This window comes from Indicator indicator, chromosome 3 (assembly GCF_027791375.1).
Source record: "Indicator indicator isolate 239-I01 chromosome 3, UM_Iind_1.1, whole genome shotgun sequence".
In the NCBI taxonomy this organism is placed as follows: domain Eukaryota; kingdom Metazoa; phylum Chordata; class Aves; order Piciformes; family Indicatoridae; genus Indicator; species Indicator indicator.
In genome coordinates this window covers 49,208,580-49,227,829 of record NC_072012.1, presented here as the reverse complement: position 1 = coordinate 49,227,829, position 19,250 = coordinate 49,208,580, and the positions used below count along the sequence as shown (strand labels likewise).

The 19,250-nt window shown below is 46.0% G+C and overlaps 1 protein-coding gene across 1 annotated transcript in view; it reads right to left on the bottom strand.

The window, feature by feature from the left end:
• Positions 1-16,677, bottom strand: part of MYRFL (myelin regulatory factor like) — a 52,340-nt gene extending 35,663 nt beyond the window's left edge. Inside the window, exons 1-5 of the mRNA XM_054399819.1 lie at positions 16,632-16,677; positions 8,830-8,920; positions 4,087-4,154; positions 3,737-3,992; positions 2,155-2,246 (exon numbers count right to left, since the gene is read on the bottom strand). Coding sequence (XP_054255794.1) covers positions 2,155-2,246; positions 3,737-3,992; positions 4,087-4,154; positions 8,830-8,920; positions 16,632-16,677 — 553 coding nt within the window. The remainder of the gene's footprint in view (positions 1-2,154; positions 2,247-3,736; positions 3,993-4,086; positions 4,155-8,829; positions 8,921-16,631) is intronic.
• Positions 16,678-19,250: the final 2,573 nt, after the last annotated feature.

The following is a 19,250-nucleotide window of genomic DNA, read 5'->3' as shown; positions in this document are numbered from 1 at the left end:
GGTACTATTTTTATTGTCTCAAAAAAAGGATGGAATACTTTCCTTTAGGAAAAAAAAAAAAGCAAAACAACAGCAACAACAAAAACCAAAACAACCACAAACAAAGGAAAGAAGAAGAAATTCTTTACAGTGTGGGTGGTGAGACATTGGAATGGGCTGCCCAACAAGGCTGTGGATGCTCCATCCCTGGAGGTGCTCAAGGCCTGGCTGGATGAGACCTTGAGCAGCCTGGTGTAGTGGGAGGTATCCATAGCAGGGGGGTTGGAACTAGATGACCTTCAAGGTTCCTTCCAACCCAACCCATTCTATGAATCTATGAATTTATGAAAATAAAACAAAACCAGGAAAAGGGAAGCATTTTACTGTAAATCTGCAATACTGCAAGAAGCAATGAAGCAAAATAATTCCATATGTTTCCCAATCTCTCTACTACAGTTTTAAACTGAGTACACTCCAACTCACTGCAACAGGTATTTTGTTGCAGAGCAGGAGGCACACATTCATCATTACATCTGGTTGACTGATTAATGCTTTCTGAGATATGAAGATAGAGAAGAATGTGACAAGAGAGACACAAAGAGGAGCACAGTAAAGACAGAAGAGAAGTCATTGATTATCTAAGCTAAGATCCATCCACAGCCAGTGGCAGCACAGTAAGACACAGCCTACAGAAACATTTCAGGCCCAAGCTCCATTTGCAGTTCTCTCCTTTTGACACAGAGCAAACTGAAAATACAAGGAAAAAACCCACAGCAAAGAAATTCACACCTATGCCATCTTAGCTAATGGCTATGTTTTCCAATAGCTTGTCAGTTCAATTTTATTAACAGTGACTACCCAGGAAAGTATATCTCAAAGCTGTGTCTTTACCTATTAAAACCAGCAAGAGCAATTTTTAGGTACATCCTGCTCATCCTCTCTTTCCAGCAGCAGTAGACTTCAGAGGACTAGTTACAATCAAACAACACTGATCAAACAGAAGATACCAAAGGAAAAGTAACCTAATAAACCCAACTGCTACTTATTAAAGGGGTTCTAAAACTTTGACCTAATGCTGAAAAATTACTTACTCTGAAGAAATAATAAATAGATTTTCCACTAATAGACCAGGGTGAGTTTCTTCAATAAACTGTTCATTCACAAAGAGCCTCACATTTCACAGGAGCTGATCCATAGCTGCACATGCCTGATAAGCTTTTTTTTGCATAAATTGGTACAAGCTTAGCATTTTCAGCTTGAGCTGAAATTTGAGCCCAATTCATCTGGGGAAGGCATGGGGAAGAACAGACTGGATTTACCAAAGCGTGTGCATGGATAGATATTTAGAAAATGTTTGGAGTTGAGATACTAAACAGCAGTCTGTTTGTTCATCCACCACATTAAATCCCTGTTAAGCTGACCCAAAAGATGGTTTCTTTGCCCAGTCAGTTTACACAGAATCACAGAATTATTGAGGCTGGAAAAGACCTCTGAGATCACCAAGCCCAGCCTATGACCCAACACCACCACACCACCAGACCATGGCACTAAGTGCCACATCCAATCTTGCCTTAAACACCTCCAGGGACAGCGACTCCATCACCTCCCTGGGCAGTCCATCCCAGGCTCTAATTCCCCTTTCCAGCAGGAACTGCTTCCTAACATCCAACCTAACCCTCCCGTGGCACAGCTTCAGGCCATGCCCTCTTGTCCTGTCCCAAGCTGCCTGGGAGCAGAGCCTGACCCCCACCTGACTACAACTTCACTTCAGGTACTTGTAGAGAGTGCAAAGGTCCCCCCTGAGTCTCCTCTTCTCCAGGCTGAACACCCCCAGCTCCCTCAGCCTCTGCTCATCACTTCCCCTCCAGTCCCTTCCCCACTCTCATTTCCCCAAGGAAAGCCAGCAGAGTACAATACCATCTGTGTACTGCAGGCTCACACGTGGAAGAAGGCAGAATATTTTGTACTGAGACCTCAGAAAACATCAGCCTCCGATGCTTGTTCCCTCTTCACCAAACATAAACAAGTCCTGGTTTTCAAAGACACTGAAAAGGTAAATGCACACAAACCTGGTAGTGGAGTGCAGTTAATCCTGGTACCTTTTCAGAGCCAGTTCTTAAAACACTTTCCTGTGGCATGAAACATACAATTTCATCTTCACACACAGTTGCTTACCTTGTCTGGAGTCTTGAGGTCGGACTGGACAATCAGGAGCATCTCCCAGTAATTGTGAGAGCTTCCTTTTTTTCCCTGGCACTGTAGAAATACTTTTTTAAAAGCACACATTGCATTATTCATCTCTAAGTTCAAACACACACATCACAGAATCAGCACAAGAGCACAGCCAGGGATCTCATTCTAACTGTACTGTCATCCAAATTCAGATTTACCAGGGGGAGGATAATGTTCTTGGCCTTTTAAAACTAAATTGTGCAGGGTTTTTTTCCTTGCAAAACATAAATTAGGTTGCTGGTTGTTGTTTTTTTTTCATATCAAAAAAGTTGGTCTCTATTTTGAAAAATTAGCCCTTTTATACAGTGTATAAGTTGCAGGGGTTTGTGCTTCCTGACACCTGCATTACAAATCAGAGTTTTATCTTGAAAATTTCACTGCACCAAGCGTGAACTCACTTTTCTTCTTATTCAGAAAACACTACTAGCAGTTGAACTAGTGTGTTGAAGAAGACATCTCAAGGGGCAACTGCTGGGTAAGTTTCTCCTGTCCCAGAAAATGACATTTCAAAAAATCACAGAATTGTCAGGGTTGGAAGGGATCTCAAGGATCATCTAGGTCCAATCCCCCCTGCCATGGGCAGGGACACCTCACACTACAACAGGTTGCTCACAGCCACATCCAGCCTGGCTTTAAAAACTTCCAGGAATGGGGCTTCCATTCCTTCCAAAGTTTTGATACCATAAAATGGAACTAGAATATCCTGACAGAGCTTTACTCCTTCTATACGTGGCAAACACCAAGCCAGAATCCAGGTTTCATTCAGGCTCACAGGTACTGGAGGTTTCTTCACAAGTAGAAGTCTGCCCACCACATTAACTTTTATTATTTTCCTGAGTTTGTTCCAAAGTTCTACACTTGGTCAAGAAGTATTTTGCATCTTAAGTTCCAATAAACATAGTATTCCCTCAAAAAAATAGTATGATTTTGACTAATTGGCATCTTTTTTTTTTTTCTGGAAAACAAACAAACAGCTCCACTGAGAACCCCAGGCCAAACTTCCTTCCCCCACATGACACATCAATTTAACTGAGCTCTATACAGGAGACAGAGCATCTGCAAGCCCAAGACTAACACTGATGAATTCACATTCCTCTCCCAACGACCAGGGAGGTCCCTCCTCCCTCCAGTTGATTTTCCCAAGGTGTTAATTATGGTTGGACACTTGCACTAGCCAGTGCATTTTAAATAAGTGAGCATCTTCAGCGTGCTGGTGAATGCATATGACAGACGGGATATGAAACACCTGGATACTTTTATGATGCAGTTAGGAAGCACCTGGTGTTCTCTCCACAGCCTTCTGCTGTTTTAAAAATTGAGATCCATCACTACTTCCAATCTGAACTCCAGTCAAGGTGTTTAACAACCCTCAGGCACAAGTGGCTTATAAACGTCTAAACACTGCCATCCTGTGGAATGTGCTACACCCACCAGGATTTTACACCAGTCTTAAACCACGTCTTCTACCAGCTCTGCTTTTTCTTTGTATCTGTCCTATCCTTTGCAGAAAAGCTTTAGCATTTACCCAGAAATCTGAGATGCAGTTGGCTGAAAGCATGAATCAAAACCCAAACAGCTGGACGATGCAGAATGATTCCAAGGAGTCGGAGCATTTTCTCTCTTCAGGCAGCAGCTCTGGGGGTTGGTGCAGGGATGACCATTGCCACAGGGGTCAGAGTAAGACTCCAGGAACCTGCAGGGAAACCTGCTGGGTGCCACAGCAGACGGGCATGGGGGCAGAGTTTGCAGCCCACTGGGCCAGGCAGTATCATACCATGGGGCTGCAAGAAGCAAGCAGACAAGAAAGTAAGGACAAGGAAGAGAAGCTGGAGACCTTCCAATGAGCTTGGGAGAGACCAGGTTCATGTGACCTACTCTGGAGCCGTGGTGGAGAACATGGTTCTGATCCAGAGTCTGGTGGGGAGTCTGGCAACTGGTTTTGCCTAGGGGTGAAAAAGAGACTTTAATTTCTACCAGGAGAAGACATGGTAGATGACCACAAGGCAATGCTGAAAGCAGCTGGAAATTACTGACAGTTAGGAATTACTGACAATGGTCTTCAGAAAGCATTGCTCACCATGATTGCTGCCCCTTCTCACAGGAGCAATGTAACTTACAGTTTGTTACACCATCTTCTATAGCCCTACACCACTCCCTCACACAGGGAGGCCTCATTCTTACCAGCTCTTGGTCACCCCTCCCATTCCATCCCCCAAACTTCTGACTTGAGCACAAGCCAACCTCATGAGGTTCAACAAGACCAAGTGCAGGGTCCTGCAGCTGGGTCAGGGCAATCCCAAGCACAAATCCAGGCTGGGCAGGGACTGGCTGGAGAGCAGCCCTGAGGAGAGGGACTTGGGGGTGCTGGGGGATGAGAAGCTCAACAGGAGCCAGCAGTGAGCACTTGCAGCCCAGAGAGCCAACCAGAGCCTGGGCTGCAGCAAGAGAAGTGTGGCCAGCAGGGCAAGGGAGGTGATTCTCTCCCTCTGCTCAGCTCTGCTGAGACCACACCTGGAGTACTGTGTCCAGTTCTGGAGCCTCTATTACAAGAGGGTTATGGACATGCTGGAACATGTCCAGAGAAGGGCCATGAGGATGATCAGAGGGCTGGAGCTGCTCTGCTATGAGGACAGACTGAGAGAGTTGGGGCTGTTCAGTCTGGAGAAGAGAAGGCTTTGAGGTGACCTTCTTGTGGCCTTCCTGTATCTGAAGGGGGCTCCAAGAAAGCTGGGGAGGGACTTTTTAGGATGTCAGGTAGTGACAGGACTGGGGGGAATGGAATAAAGCTGGAAGTGGGGAGAATCAGACTGGACGTGAGGAAGTTCTTCCCCATGAGAGTGGTGAGAGCCTGGAATGGGTTGTGCAGGGAGGTGGTTGAGGCCCCATCCCTGGAGGTGTTTAAGGCCAGGCTGGATGAGGCTCTGGCCAGCCTGATCTAGTGTGAGGTGTCCCTGCCCATGGCAGGGGGTTTGGAACTGGATGATCCTTGAGGTCCCTTCCAACCCTGACTGATTCTATGATACTATGACTTCAATCCCCCTTCCTTCCTGTGAGCTGCTCTTAAGTTCCCTCCAGGCACAGCAGCATCTCTGAACACAGGGAGTTCACAAAGGGCTTTAAGCCTTTCTCTCTAGAGTACAGGTTTACAAATCTGCAGCAGTCGGAAGGAGGGAGAAGTGCTGGGGTTAGGTTGAGCCTCGAAAAGGCAGGGCAGGGAGGGAGGAAGGGAGGAAGGATGTTCCCCTAAGTGTTTCATTGCTTATGGTCTCTTTCTCTCAATACACCATTCAGTGACTGGAAGCTTGTGTTCATTAGTAACAAAGTAAAGTAAAACTTTTTTGAGCCTAGGTTTGCTTGTCCACAGCAAAAGGTGCTGACAAAGTGCAGACAGGCAGCAGCACCTCATGCAGTGCATTCTATCTATCTATCTATCTATCTTCCTATCTATCATCTATCTATCTATCATCTATCTGTCTATCTAAAATAGACTCATTAAAGTTGGAAAAGCCCTTTTAAGATCATTGTGTCCAACCATAACCACTAAACTGTTTCCTGAAGTACCACATCTATGTGCTGAACACCTCCACGGATGGTGACTCCACCACCTTCCTAGACACCCTCATCACTCTTTAGTAGAGAAATTTTTCCTAATCACAGAATGTCAGGAGTTGGAAGGGACCTGGAAAGATCATCCAAGTCCAACCCCCCTGCCAGACCAGGATCCCCTAGAGATCACACAGGAACACATCCAGGTGGGCCCCAAGTATCTCCAGAGAGGGAGACTCCCCAACCCCCCTGGGCAGCCTATTCCAGTGCTCCATCACCCCCACAGTGAAAAAAATCCCTCCCCATGTCTACATGGAACTTCCTATGTCTCAACTCCCACCTATTGCCTCTTGTCCCATCACTGAGCAGAGCCTGATCCATCCTCTTGGCACTCACTCTTTCCATATCTATAAACATGAATGAGGTCACCCCTCAGTCTCCTCCAAACCAAAGAGCCCTCAGCTCCCTCAGTCTCTCTTGGTAAGGAAGATGTTCCACTCCCTCAATCATTCTTTTGGCCCTGAGTTGGACTCTTTCAAGCACTTCCCTGTCCTTCTTGAACTGAGGGTCCCAGAACTGGACACAATATTCCAGATGTGGCCTCAGCAGGGCAGAGTAGAGAGGGAGGAGAACCTTACTAACTTCTAATCCACCCCAGGATGCTGTTTGCCTTCTTGGCCACAAGAGCACATTGCTGGTTTACAGTCAGCCTGCCATTCACCAGGACCCCCAGGTCCCTCTCCCCTTCACTGCTCTCCAACAGGTCAGTCCCCAGCCTGTATTGCTCCATGGGGTTGTTCTTTTCCAGGTGCAAGACTCTACACCTGCCCTTGTTGAGTCTCACTAAATTTCTCCCTTTCTCTCTCCTAATGTCCAATATAAACCTCCCCTGGCACAACTTAAGCCCGTTTCCTCTCATCCTATCACTAGTTACATTGGAGAAGAGACTGATGCTGGCCTTTCTACAACCTCCTTTCAGGCAGTTGTAATATATGTATATATGTATACACACACACATATATGTTTCCCAATATTTTTCTCCCTGGATATTTTGGCAAGTACCTTTGTGAGATTCTGTTCTATTTATGCACTGCAATACAGACAAATGCTTCATCATTTTACTTTTAGTGATCTAATGATTCAGTAAATGTGCTTCTTCATCCCATAATGAAGTACAACTACAGCATCAGTGCAAAATCCTGTTGAGTCTCCAAATCCTTAGTGGCTTTACAGATTGTTTCCCTGCATGTAAATACTTTGTAGCACTGCAGCTATAAGATCTAACACACCTGAGCTACATAAAACACTATATATATATACATATATACACGCACATTTGTGTTTCTGCTGTTTTGTTTATAAAAGCAAAAAAATAAACATTTTAAAGTTGGCATGCAAAAGTTAACAATCTGTTTAGCCTGCAACGTGTTTAGTCACTCTAAAAATACTCTAAAATCAAAGGTTATTTATATACAACAACCTCTTCCTTCTTTATTTTTATAGCATGGACAGAATCAATCCAATATTTATGATGTATTTACAAGAATGTAGAGCAGCTAGAAGCCTGTTTGGCCCACTGTAAGTAAATAAGTGTGCTGCTGAGTGTGCCTGGAGTGAAAAATCCTGTGTTTAATTATTTTTAAGACATCCCCTCTTGCTCTGCTTCTTGGCAAGTGCAAGTGTCAGCCCATTAACAGTATTTTTCATGGAACAACATCATCTGACAGTTGTCTAGATGAAAGATTTGGGGTTGGAGTCTTTGATAGATCTGTGCTGCATAACTTTTCACCCTTGACCATGACCCTTCGCATTATGCATCCTTTTTATCTCTTAAAATTGTTCTCAGGAGACAATAATGGACAGTTCCTCTGTTCTGAATGAAGCATTGGGATGAAAACAGTAGCCCTAAACTAGCACTTACAGGAATATTAAAATAACATCTTTGCACTTAATGCCCCCGTTAGCATCACAGCTGTGATTAATCCCAGGCTTCATTATCATCCATTCTGTTAACAAGACAAACATATTTCCATTACTGTCTGTAAGTCATTTCTCTAAGTCTTCTCATACAGCTTTAAGTAAGTAACAGCATCAAGACAGCTACAGTCCTCTTAAAACTCCAATTTCATAGAATCATAGAATTGTTAGGGTTGGAAGGGACCTCAAGGATACCACAAGGGTTTCCAATCCCCCTGCCATGGGCAGGGACACCTCACACTACATCAGATTGCCCAGAGCCACATCCAGCCTGGCCCAAAAAACTTCCAGTAATGAGGCTTCCACCACCTCCCTGGGCAACTTGTGCCAGTGTCTCACCACCCTCATGGGGAAGAACTTCTTCCTAACATCCAATCTGAATCTACCCACTTCTAGTTTTGCTCCACTCTACCCAGTCCTCTCACTACCTGACACCCTAAAAAGTCCCTCCCCAGCTTTTCTGTAGGCCCCCTTCAGATACTGGAAGGCCACAAGAAGGTCTCCTTGGAGCCTTCTCATCTCTAGACCTACTCCATTCCATTCTATTCCATCCTCTCCTATTCCATCCTCTCCTATTCCATCCTCTCCTATACCATCCTCTCCTATACCATCCTCTCCTATTCTATCCTCTCCTATTCCATCCTCTCCTATTCCATCCTCTCCTATTCCATCCTCTCCTATACCATCCTCTCCTATTCCATCCTCTCCTATACCATCCTCTCCTATTCTATCCTCTAGACTACTCTATCCAGAATATCCCCAACTCTCATAATCTGTCTTCATAGCAGAGGAGCTCCAGCCCCTTGATCATTCTCATGGCCTTTCTCTGGACATGTTCCAGCACCTCCAGATCCTTCTTCTAATAGAGGCTCTAGAACTGGATGCAGTAGTCCAGGTGGGGTCTCACCAGAGTGGAGTAGAGGGGGAGAATCACCTCCCTCTGGTGAGACCCCACCTGGAGTTCTGTATCCAGTTCTGGAGCCCCTACTGCAAGAAGGATACTGACTGTTGTGTTCAGCTTCTGTCATAGCACTAAACAAAAACAATTGGAGAGATGTTGTTAAGGAGGGGAAGTGGCAGTGCTGTAACACTTACAAAGTTCCAAACTCTGCATCACTACTGAGGAATTCTTCCAACATGCTTGTATCCACCATGGGATTTTCCAAGGTTCCATGGACATCTTGCCCTAAAATTAAAAAAATGTGAAAAAGACAGAAATTATAGAATTATAGAATCAAGAGGGCTGGAAGAGACCTCAAAGATCATCAGGTCCAACCTGTCACCCTACACCTCATGCCTATCTAAACCATGGCACCAAGTGCCACGTCCAATCCCCTCTTGAACACCTCCAGGGATGGTGACCCCACCACCTCCCTGGGCAGCACATTCCAATGGCCAACCACTCTCTCTGTGAAGAACTTTCTCCTCACCCTGAGCCTAAACCTCCCCTGGCACAGCTTGAGACTGTGTCCTCTTGTTCTGGTGCTGGTTGCCTGGGAGAAGAGACCAAACCCCTCCTGGCTACAACCTCCCTTCAGATGGTTGTAGACAGAGAGTGGAATTCAGAGAGACTCATCAGTAAGTCAGGCTAAGCAGCACTGCCCACTCTCCTACACAAAGGAAAACCAAATCTGTCCTGTCTGGTGTGTACCTGGTGGGTATGACCCTTCTGGCTTGGTCACTGGCAGGAAGGGTAACTGGAAAAACAAGAATGAATGAGGACGTGCAGGAGAAGATGAAGGTGGCAGAGCAGCACCAGGCAAACAGCAGTTTGTGTACAGCATTAAGGCTTCACTGAATTACCGCAGCAAGAGAATGAAGGGCCCCAATCTGCAAGTGCATAAAGTAGTTCTGAGGTCACTTCATACTCTGGGTGACTGGGGGAAAGATGAGGTTGTCTCACACAGATCCAATTTCTGCATTAGTGCTGCAAGGGAGTTTCTGAAACACTCTTTAAAAGTTCACCATCCTGAGCTTAAGGAAAGCACAAATAAAGCTTTAGAAATACTCTATAGGTGGCTTCCTTTTGTTCTCTCCCCCAAAAAACCAGCCCTTTAGTATGTTAAATGTATGGAAAGGTTCAGTACTTTGTCCTTTGTTGCTTGGTAACCAATGGCTATAAACAGATTTTATGATTAGAAAGTCTTTGGAATTCACCACCTTCTGTAGGAAGTCAGATGGAACTCTAAAAAAAAAAAAAAAAAACAAAAAACACAAAGGCAAGCCAAACAGAAGTGCTTTGTAGGCTCCCCACCTCCAGCAAGCCTTCCATAAATACAGGTGTGGCCAGTCAGAAAGCAAACAAGATAAGGACACTGAAGTTACTGCACTCTCCTGCGAGGCAGAGGACCTGTGCAGGGCTCTGCCCCCCAGCCCAACCCTGCCAAAGGGACCAGCCTCTATCCAGAGCTACAAGGCTCAGACCCAAGCATTTGACACCAACCAATATTTCTTCACAGAGAGGGCTCTTAAACACTGGAATGGGCTGCCCAGGGCTGTGCTGGAGTGACCATCCCTGGAGGTGTTTAAGCAGTGTGTGGAGCTGACACTTAGGGATGTGGTTTAGTGTTGACCCTTCAGTGCTGGGTCAAAGGCTGAACTGGATGAGCTTGGAGGTCTCTTCCTACTGGATGTTTTCTGTGATCTCCCCTGAGCTCTGGAGCACAGTGGGAGAACACAAAAGGCTTATCACTGTCACTGAGCACAGGACCAGTAGCTGCTTTTGGTGCCTTGGCTGTCTTCTCACTGCACTGGCATTGGACATGTGCATGGTAAGGAGTCATACTGCAGAATCTCTCCTGTTCTTTCACAGAATCACAGAATGTTAGGGGCTGGAAGGGACCTCAAAAGCTCATCCAGTCCAGCCCCCTGCCAGAGCAGGATCACCTAGAGCAGGTCACACAGAAACACATCCAGGCAGTCCTGAGTATCTCCAGAGAGGGAGACTCCACAACCCCACTGGGCAGCCTGTTCTTTCCTCAGTGTCACTGTCTGACATGGTTACTTCCTCACCCAGTGTCTAGGCATTACAAAACTTCCAGCAGCATCTGAAAGTCCACTCCCACCACCTTGCACAACAATTTCCACCTGAGTCTGCCTTAATACATAAATTCACATTGCTAATAAACATCTCCTGAATTGCTTAGTGATCCCAGATTAATCCAGGCATTGCTTGCTTATTGCTGCTGCAGACTTCACTCTGCCTTGCTTCTCATTGTGAGACAGTAACTTGCAGATGTGCCCCTGGGAGATTCTCACATCCCAACATACAGGCATTGCACACAGATATGTTCTCTGCACCTTAGAAGACAGACTCAGTAGGTGCAGCACACTGTCTTAGCACATTTGTAACATGGAAAGTTTTGAAGTAGCAGCACAGCACTTTCCAAAACCAGCTTGAGAGTACTAAGGAGCCTGGCTCAAACTTGTTTGATTCTCATCCTTTTGTTCCTCATGTCTGAATTTAGGATAACCTCCCTGAATCTCTTTTGTTAATGTAGTCCACAGGAAAATGATTCACAGTATCAAAGTACCTTAGAGGCTGGAAGAGACCTCCAGAGATCCAGTCCAATCCCCCTGCCAAAAGCAGGATCACCCAGGGTACTCCACAGAGGAATGCATTCAGGTAGGGTTGGAAAGGCTCCAGGGAAGGAGACTCCACAACCTCTCTGGGCAGCCTGCTCCAGGGCTCTGTGTCCCTTACAGTAAAGTTCTTCCTCATGTTCAGGTGCAACTTCTGTGCTGGAGTTTCCATCCATTGCCCCTTGTCCTATCCCAGGGCACAAGTGAGCAGAGGCTGTCCCTGTCCCTTCCTTCCTCACCCCCAGCCCTCAGCTATTGAGAGACATTGGTCAGATCCCCTCTCAGCCTTCTCCTCTCCAGCCCTACAGCTCTCAGTCTCTCTCCATAGAGGAGATGCCAAACTAATTCTTATGGTAGATATCTGTTCAATGGGATTGTTTAGAATTTACCATTATTTTCCTTTTTACACCCAGTAGTGATTTATTTACTTTTTACCACTTTCTGTTCAAGATCTGTGGAAAATTTTAAAGATACAGCCTAAAACTACCACAGAGCAGAGCAGGGGAAGCTATTAGCAGACAAAACCAGGGGGGTTCTTGTGCTGTTTATAGATTGTACCTATATGTAAATGTCTATTTTGTACATATTCATTGCATTTCATATTTCTAGATTGTAGTGTGCTTGTAAATAGAGCTTCATTTGCTTTACAGCTCAGCTGGACTGGCAATTCTATGTTGGGGGGAATTTCAACCCACCACACTGTGCCAAGATTGCTGCCCAAGAAGCTGACGAAGATCAAAGCCCAAGACTGTAGTTAGGGTTTCACACACAGGTGTTTGCAGAGCAGAGACTGCAGTCATAGGCAGCATACTGATTGTATTTCCCCCCACTTCTCCATACCTTTGATATCATTTCTCCTCCAATCTGAAATCTAAAACCTGTCAGCTGCACCAGTGCCTTCCATTTCCTTGGCCATTCTCACCTAGCCTGTCCCTGCTGCCAGCCCCAGGCATGTAAGCAGTTGTCTGAACTCCAGCCTCCTAATCTGGCAGTCTCCAGCTTCATGTAGCTCCCCCTGCTTTCCTCCAGCCATGAGGTTCTCATCACCTGGCTCCAGAGCTTCACTTCATCATCCTGTAACGAACAGTCTCAATCCCTCCATAACCTTCCTAACTGATTAGTTCTCCATGTAGTGCCTTACATACATCTTCATGCAAATCAGGTCCCTATTTCTCGGTAGTATCTCAATGCAAGGTGAAGGATGGGGGGAGGAGAACCAGAAATTCCTGACAGCGAATTTTTGTCTGTAATACAGCAGCTGCCTCAGAGAAAGTCCACATGTGGTTGTGAATTTGGCTGGAACCACAACCACCACTTTCCAAAGCACTACCCCAATAACCAGGCTACTGGGCTGCTGCTTTGGCAAGCAAGTTCAGTCCCCCACCAATAAAATACTCTGTCAAATTTCTACTATTGACTTAATGCTAAGCTGATCATTTCCTGACATGAAAAGAGGATGCCAGGAAGCTCCCAGGCAAATCCAACTATTTGTAGCAAGATTGATGTTAAATACAGGCTCTGCTGTAAGCAATCATTACAGATCAAGGGGTAAAAATGGCACAGAATCACAGAATTGTCAGGGCTGGAAGGGACTTCAAGGATCAGCCAGTTCCAACTCCCCTGCCATGGGCAGGGACACCTCACACTACAGCAGGTTGTCCAGAGCCACATCCAGCCTGGCCTTAAAAACCTCCAGGGATGAGGCTTCCACCACCTCCCTGGGCAACCTGTTCCAGTGTCTCACCACTTTCATGGGAAAGAACTTCTTCCTAACATCCAATCTGAATCTGCCCACTTCTAGTTTTGTTCCATCCCCCCCAGTCCTATCACTCCCTGATACCCTAAAAAGTCCCTCCCCAGCTTTCTTGGAGCCCCCTTTAGATCCTTGAAGGCCACAAGGTCTCCTCAGAGCCTTCTCTTCTCCAGACTGAGCAGCCCCAACTCTCTCAGCCTGTCCTCACAGCAGAGCAGCTCCAGCTCCTCCTCCATGGCCCTTCTCTGGACACATCCACTAATAAGGACAGTCCAGATCCTTATGGAAAAGACCTGGAACCATCAATAAAAACTGCTAGGACATTAGAGCTACAGACATGAACCTTGGGCACAGAGCAGCAATAAAGAGGAAAGGGTCAAGGACTTAGCCCTAGCTGGCAGAACTGCAGCCAGCCAGGACTCAGTGGGGAAGACCTAAAGCTCCAAGTGGTGAGGAGTGAACTTGTGTGAATCTTACCATTAATATTTTTCATTGCTCATTTCACCTTTTATTCCTGTTTCCATCTCACATCCTCAAAATGCTATGAGACACCTCTGGGTATTAAGTGCTTTGTGTCTAGTGGCACCTTTGTTGTGTGGCTGAATTTACATGCCAAGAGAGCTCAGCTGTGTTCCCTGCTTGCCGTGCACTGATTGAGAGCTGCAGATCAGAGAGGGCACTGAGAGCAAACACACACCTCAGACACCTCAAGGTACCTTCCAGCAAAAACAGAAGAGAAGACCTAGTTTAACTGTGTAACTAGAAGTGTGTCCAGCAGATCCAGGGAGGTTCTCCTCCCCTTCTACTCTGTCCCAGTGAGGCCACACCTGGAATATTGCATCCAGTTCTGGGCTCCCCAGTTCAAGAGGGACAGGGATCTGCTGGAGAGAGTCCAAGGGAGGGCTCCAAGGATGCTGAAGGGACTGGAGCACTGCCTGGGGAGGAGAGGCTGAGAGCCCTGGGGCTGTTTAGTGTGGAGAGGAGAAGACTGAGAGGGGATCTGATCAATGTCTATCAATAGCTGAGGGCTGGGGGTCAGGAAGGAAGGGACAGGGACAGCCTCTGCTCACTTGTGCCCTGGAATAGAACAAGGGACAATGGATGGAAACTACAGCACAGGAGGTTCCACCTCAACATGAGGAAGAACTTCTTGACTGTAAGGGTCCCAGAGCACTAGAAGAGGCTGCCCAGAGAGGTTGTGGAGTCTCCTTCTCTGGAGCCTTTCCAGCCCTGTCTGGATGTGTTCCTGTGTGCCCTGTGCTGGATTCTCTGGTCCTGCTCTGGCAGGGGGGGTTGGACTTGATGACCTCCAGAGGTCCCTTCCAATCCCTAACATCCTGTGAGCCTGTGAACGAGGCTGACGTTTATTTTGTTTTCTCAACGCCATGTGATAACATCAGCAAGAATAAATTGCTCTGTAAACACACAGGCACAACAGCTAATCAGGAGCTCTGGCCTTCCCTTGACAGATAGGAAGTTAATGATCTGAAAGTGAAAATATTTTAACTAAAAATACTAATTTCAACAGAAATTATAGGAAAAAAATACCCAACCTTGCATCAAAGACAAAACCTCTGGCATGGGAGTGAAATGAGACCCCCCAATAATTAAATAAAGACAAGAACTTCCCAGAACAGCCAGATGAGAAGAGAAAAGACATTTACCTGCATGAGAAACAACCAAGGTCAAGTCCCAGTCAGAGCCATATCTCATCTAAGAGGTCTACTAACCACTGAAAGTGGTGAAGAAAAGGAAAACAGGAAAATGATCTCCTTTTCCTTGAAAAACCTCCTTCTTCAGCTTGTCCCCTCCCAATAATGCAAACATGAGTCTGCTGTTACTAATGAGGGTCAAAAGAAAGGTGCTCTGTGAAGAATTAAAGGAAATGGGATCCTTTTTTGCTCATTAATTTCAATTGCTCTTACAAATCAGACCTCTAAGTCTGCTCAGCTGCCAGCTGATGCATTGGAAGCCAAAGCTGAAGCACTGACACCCCAGGCAGACCTCCTCAGGTGCAGCATTCTCCACTTGGTATTGCCTGACTCAGCTACTTTGCAGCCTCGAAAGACAATGTTCTCAGTCACAGGCACTCCTGTGACTAATCTCAGAGGCCACTAAGTTAGAACTAGGAGTTCACTGCTCTTGTCCCATGGAATGGCAGTATAAAGCCAACCCAGAAGCTGTAGTGCTAAAATGACAGACAGTTCGTCAGCTGCCTTGACATTCAATGAAGCTAAGAGAGCAGCCCTGTGGAGAAGGACCTGGGAGTACTGGTAGACAAGAAGTTCTCCCTGGGTCAGCAATGTGCCCTTGTGGCCAGGAGGGCCAATGGGATCCTGGGGTGCATTCAGAAGAGTGTGTCCAGCAGAGCCAGGGAGGTTCTCCTCCCTCTCTACTCTGCCTAGCTGGTGTAGAGGGGGAGAATCACCTCCCTCACCCTGCTGGCCACACTTCTCTTGCTGCAGCCAAGGCTCTGGTTGGCTTTCTGGGCTGTAAGTGCACACTGCTGGGTCACACTGAGCTTCTCATCCACCAGCACCTCCAGTTCAGCTCTTGTACAAATAGCATGATAAAAGCAAATACTGCTGAAAGCAAAGCCAAGGAAGTTTGTTAGCTTTTGATTTCCATGACTTAAAGTGAACTTTTAAAATAGGTTATTAGTTTCTTAACGACTATAAACAAGTTTTTGCTGGCTTGAAGCCTTAGATTGTGATCCACTAGTTTATAATTCTTGGCTTAAATACATTCTCTTGATCAGTGCTGGAGAATCTTTAATTCAAAGGTTAGAGCTGCCACCTCATTGAGGCCAACAAAGTGCCAGAAAGGGAAAAAAAGGGGGGGGAGGGGGATAGAAACAAAAATGAAAAAGGAAGACAAAACAAAACCAAAAAAAATAACAAATCACAAAAAGAAAAAACAGAAGAAAAAAAAACACAAAGAAGAATTGCTCAAGAAATGAAGTTTTATTCTGGCTCCTACTATAGAGAAAATAGTGTGGTAAGAAAAAGGCAGGAGACTATGGGATCTGCTTGACTGTCAATTGTCTTTGTGAAGAAGGTAGGGCAGATCCCATCCAGAAAAGAAAATAAACTAAAAAGACCTTTGTTTAATTCACAGAAGCATCTGAGGATCCTGCCACCAATTACAATTTCAGAGAAATGCTCTTAGTGGAAAGAAAAGGCTCTGTAACCTGGCATGGAGTGATAGAGCTGGCAGGGAGCTCTCTAACATCATGGAAAGTGCTAAGACTTCAGAAGTGATAAATTGCAGAGACCTCAGCCACTTCCCCGTTTTTCTTCCTGGCAATTACCACGGCGGTGATGCAAGCTCTGCTGGGTCCACCTTGCCTTTGGTCTTCTGGCCAAAGCACAAAGGGACTGCAGTGCACCTGTACCATGTGTACAAGGTTGTTCTGGTACTGCCTTACACCAGGTCTTTGTGTAAGCAGAGCTTTGGGGTTCAGGGCTCTTCCTCCTTTCTTCTCCAGTTAACCCCAAACGACTTCCATATTTTTGCCACCACGAAAAATCATTAAGATTCTCTCTTTAAACTTGACTCTTACCTTCAAAGAACTGCTGCAAGGCCTCATTCTCTCCCACCACATCCATGAAAAGGCAGTAGAATTGTTTTGCTTCCCCTGCTGCTTGAAGAGTCCCACAGAGAAAACTGCACCGTGTCTCTTGCAGGTGACTATGAAGGTGCCTAGGCACACACCATGGCTTCGTTGGAGGCTTTACTGACTTGGCCCCAGCTGATCTCACTCCTCCATAACTAGAGCCAGGGCTGGACTTCAGCTCTGCTGCATGGAGAACTTGCCAAGGCTTTTGGGGAAAGATGAAGGTGATATGTGTTCTTGCATTCAGTGTGTCTAATGTACTTGTGTCAAGGACCTTTGGTCCCAGGACTAACCATGATTACACATGCGCAAGAAAATGCAGCAATAAAAGCTCCTTATCTTGTCTCTGCAGTTTCATGTGCTCTGGAATGTGATTAACACTACTGATGAAAGCAATACTAACCAAAATGCAACAGCAAATTCATCACTGCACTATCCCCTTTAAGCAGCTAAGCATCAGACTATCCAATTGCTCCAGAAAAATTCTCCCTCAGCAGTTTGATAGTAAGGAAGCAGCACTTCTACACAGTCACCATCAACAAAACTAAATTAACCTCTCTGTCTAAGGCAGTATGGAAAAACCTCCCGCTCTACTCTGCCCCAGTGAGGCCCCACCTGGAATACTGCATCCAGTTCAAGAGGGACAGGGATCTGCTGGAGAGAGTCCAAGGGAGGGCTCCAAGGATGCTGAAGGGACTGGAGCACTGCCTGGTGAGGAGAGGCTGAGAGCCCTGGGGCTGATTAGTGTGGAGAGGAGAAGACTGAGAGGGGATCTGATCAATGTCTATCAACAGCTGAGGGCTAGGCGGCAAGAGGGAAGGGACAGACAGCCCTGGAACAGGCTGCCCAGAGAGGTTGTGGAGTCTCCTTCTCTGGAGACTTTCCAACCACACCTGGATGCATTCCTGTGTGGACTACCCTAGGTGATGCTGCTCTGGCAGAGGGGTTGGACCTGATGATCTCTGGAAGTCCCTTCCAACCCCTAACATTCAGTGATTCTGTGCAATACCCACAGCTATGTTCCTTGTAACCTAATCAAATGTCTGCTGTCATCTTAGACTGTGCCCAGGGAAAAAGGACCACTTGAAGTGCAAAAGTAGCACTGGAACAGAAAAAAGCAACTTCCTTAAGAAGCCAGAGTCCTTCCTATGGTTCTATTTGTAGCAAATAGTGTGTGAAGAATCTGATACCATCCTATGGAAATGATCATCATCACATTAAAGAAATCACATAAGGGATATTTTCCACCTTCAAGGGGAGCTGTGGGAAATGGAAGTATAAACATTTTTAATGAAAGAAAACCAGATGGGAATAGAAAGTTTTTAGCAGTCAAGTCAGGACAGATTTTGAACCAAAGAGAGACCAAGGTAACTTTACTGCTCCTTGATGTTTGACAAGCAGCCTGCTCTATAGAGAAGACACCTGGATTTATGGTGCTGTTAATTCTTCCAAATATGCTTCTCTTCCAGAAATGTTTTAACAATGACCAATACAGGAAAGCAGCACTGAACCATAGAATTATTAGGGTTGGAAGGGACCTCAAGGATCATCCAGTTCCAAGCCCCCTGCCATGGCCAGGGACACCTCACACTACAGCAGGTTGCTCACAGCCACATCCAGCCTGGCTGCAAAAACCTCCAGGGATGAGGCTTCCACCACCTCCCTGGGTAACCTGTGCCAGTGTCTCACCACCCTCATGGGGAAGAACTTCTTCCTAACATCCAATCTGAATCTACCCACTTCTAGTTTTCCTCCATTCCCCCCAGTTCTATCCCTACCTGACACCCTAAAAAGTCCCTCCTCAGCTTTCTGTAGCCCCCTTCAGATACTGGAAGGCCACAAGAAGGTCTCCTTGGAGCCTTCTGTTTTTCAAACTGAACAACCCTAACTCTCTCAGTCTGTCCTCATAGCAGAGCAGCTCCAGCCCTCTTCTCATCCTCATGGCCCTTGCTCACCTTCCAGCACCTCCAGATCTTTCTTGTAATAGAGACTCCAGAACTGGACAGAGTGCTCCAGGTGGGATCTCACCAGAGTGCCCTAGAGGGGGAGAATCACCTCCCTCCACCTGCTGGCTGTGCTTCTCTTGCTGCAGCCCAGGATGTACTGTAGATTTCCAAAGTCCTCCTAGGCACCTGTTAAGTGTATTTGGCAGAGATACCCAGAAGAAGACAAACATGGATCTAAACACATTTTTGACTGACTTATCAGGGGGGTTCACATCATTCTGCATCAAAGAACAGAAGGCAGACACTGCTTCAGACTAACACTTTAATCAGAAGTTTTGTTGTCAAATGTAAATTACAATCACTAATACACCCTCCAAGTGCTGACCACATTGGTTCAACTAAGTGTTCTATGTAGGCATATACAGCAGAGGCCAGCTGAAAACAATCACAGTACTTCTTAAGTGCAATCTGCAAAAAAGGAGACAGATCTTGGACCCACTTTGTGGAAATAAATATCAAGTGATGAAAAAGGAAAACAAAATTAAAAAAAAAAGAAAGATTGAGCAATTTTGATGATGTATATTCAATGGAGTTCATGCATGAGCAACAGTAAAAAGAT